Source organism: Bufo bufo, chromosome 11, assembly GCF_905171765.1.
Source record: "Bufo bufo chromosome 11, aBufBuf1.1, whole genome shotgun sequence".
Lineage (NCBI taxonomy): Eukaryota > Metazoa > Chordata > Amphibia > Anura > Bufonidae > Bufo > Bufo bufo.
The window spans coordinates 27169110-27171628 of NC_053399.1; the positions used below are offsets into that span (position 1 = coordinate 27169110).

Consider the following 2519-nt stretch of genomic DNA (forward strand, 5'->3'; position numbering starts at 1 on the left):
TAATACATTTTATTATTATTATTAATAATAATAATTAATTAAATATATTACACTATATAATAATTTTACTTAAATAAGCATTTAATAAAAAAAAAGTATAATAATATAATAACATTATAGCGGGGCTGTGACAGCTGCGTTAGATCTGTGTTCAAATGGATAGACACAGACTTCATTGACTTTTAAAGGACTCCGGACTCCAGAAAACATTTCCGATTTAGTTGCTTTTTTTTATTTTACAATGTTTATCTTTGAAGGCACAAAATTTGACAACATAGTGAAAATATGTAGTTTATGTTCTTTTTTTTTTCAAATATAGAATCTTCCAGAGTCATTGCACGGAACATGATTAAGGAAAGTTTCCTCTTCTATAAACTTTTGAATGGACGACTCAATAACTGTACTGACAAGTGAAGCGGCTGCAGAATTAAGAAGCATTTCATACACATCTGAAGGTGAGTCAATTTTGATGGAAATTTCACTGATCAAAGGGACTTTCAAGTCGTCTTCACAGTCCTTAATGGAATTGTCACTGTTCATTTTTTGGGAATCAGTCACAAGTTGGATTCCATCACTTATAGATAAGTTCTCATTCAGTTTTGGTCTATCGGTTTCTTGGATGTTCTGAATCATTTTAGAATTTCTACTTGAGGGCCTACACATTTTATCTGTGTCTTCTGCCTTTGGGTCCATGCTTGTCTGTAAACCATCATCAAGATTGCTAACAATTTTGCCATTTTCTATATCTAAAGTCTTCTGAAGTTTATACTTAACGGCCAAAGCTTTGTCACTTCTACCACAGTCAGGTCCTGAATCTGTCCCACTGGTATCTGAAGATCTGATGGTACAAAGTGTGTCTTCAGTAGGTAGTGGGCTATTTGCAGACCTCTTCCCTCTTGAAAAGTTCATGCATGGAATCTTCATGTTGGAGAACCTTTTCTCCTTTGAAATCTGTTGAATGGAAGCGTTGCCTGAGTCATTTTCAAGGTGTCTTCCACTCAACTGGGATTGCTTTTTTACTGAAGAGCGTAACTTTCTCCTTCGAGTTACCAGACTCTTCAAAGTTGCCCAGGTCTTTCTTTTTGTCTGATCTTGTTCTGAACACTCGTCATGGCTGTCCACAACACAGCTGTTTTCCTCTCGAGGAGTTGAACCCGCTAATGTTTTATGGTCTGCTTTGTACTCGTCGTTAGAATCTGAAGACTTTCGAAGAGCTTTGCTTCTTTTTTTGAAGCAAATTTTTAACGGCTTGTGAGAGTAACGCCCTTTTTTGTGCCGCGTCTTTGTGGACCTCTTTAGAATCCCAGACTCATTCTTGTCTGGAATAAGCTCGCTTTTGGTTTCTAAGGCGAAAGTGCCATCCTCTAGTTTACGGAAGCTGAACTTTGCCTCTTTGTTAGCATTAAGATGGTAGGTCTCCATGATCGATGAGGAACAAGTAAACTCATTAGAGACTTCTTCCAAACCAAGAACCTCACCTTTTTTTGCCACCATGTTAGTTTTCTTGTCACTTTCATTAAAGTCCTTGGGTTTACTACATAGATTGCTTCGACTTTGTTTTCTTTTATTCTTTCCTTTCCGGAGGAATCCCATGGATGAATAGCTTCTAAAATATTTACTAACTTGGTCGTTTCCCCCCGATTGTGAGTGAGGCTCATCAGAAGACAGCACTTTACACTCCGACATGTTAATATAGGGATGTAGAACCAAAGAATATTTATCAATTGCGAATAATGAACGCTTTTATTGTGTACTTTGTATCTTGTCTTGGCGTGCTTCCATTCCAAATATGGTCTTTTCAAGTGGAAAATATCTGCAGATAGAGTAAAAAATAAGGTAAAAATCCAGATGTTAATACAATGCATATTTTTACCTGGTCTCTGTAGCTAAGCTTTAGTTTACATATAGAAAAAGTAACTGATGAAAAAACCCAATACACAGATAAACATTTATAATATAATTATATAGTATATAATATATATAGTATAATAATATATTACTAATAATATGCGTTATTTTAAGAATCCTTGGCATATAATGGGATCCTGTGGACTAAACAGAAACATTTGTAAGCCAAAATCCTGATCATTATAAAGCAACCACCTAGCTCACTAGTATTCAGATGCAGTACAGATCTAGCAAATTCAACCTCAAAAGGCACATTATAGTCTGCCAAACCTGCCAATTTCAGTGGGGGTAGCCATACACCTAATATGTATGGGGAGCTCCTGACGCTCTCCTAACATCAACACCTGATCCTCTTGTACTTTTGGGAAATTATCCACCATCAGAGGTGTCTGGCAGCAGCTTTTTCCTCTCTCACCATTGAAAACGCATACAGTATGTGCTGAATTGTGGAATCGGGAGCGATAGCTGTCAGCTATTGAAGACGTGTGGACAAATCCTAAGGATAGGTCATCAATAAACTGGCACGACATATCGCCTTTAACAAATCTTTCGAATTTTTCCTTACCTTTAGGGCTCATGCACTAGAACGTATTTTTTTTCCGTGTCATTCA

At 36.7% G+C, this 2519-nt stretch overlaps 1 protein-coding gene across 1 annotated transcript; it reads right to left on the reverse strand.

Moving 5' to 3' along the window:
* Window positions 1-226: 226 nt before the first annotated feature.
* On the reverse strand, window positions 227-1686 carry AKAP5 (A-kinase anchoring protein 5). Its single transcript, XM_040410976.1, has one exon. It carries the CDS (start codon window positions 1684-1686, stop codon window positions 310-312), a length of 1377 nt encoding a protein of 458 aa, XP_040266910.1. The 3' UTR covers window positions 227-309.
* Window positions 1687-2519: the final 833 nt, after the last annotated feature.

Bases quoted from the DNA above. Each gene is read 5' to 3' on its own strand.
- AKAP5 (XM_040410976.1), bottom strand. From the start codon at position 1,686: ATGTCGGAGTGTAAAGTGCTGTCTTCTGATGAGCCTCACTCACAATCG.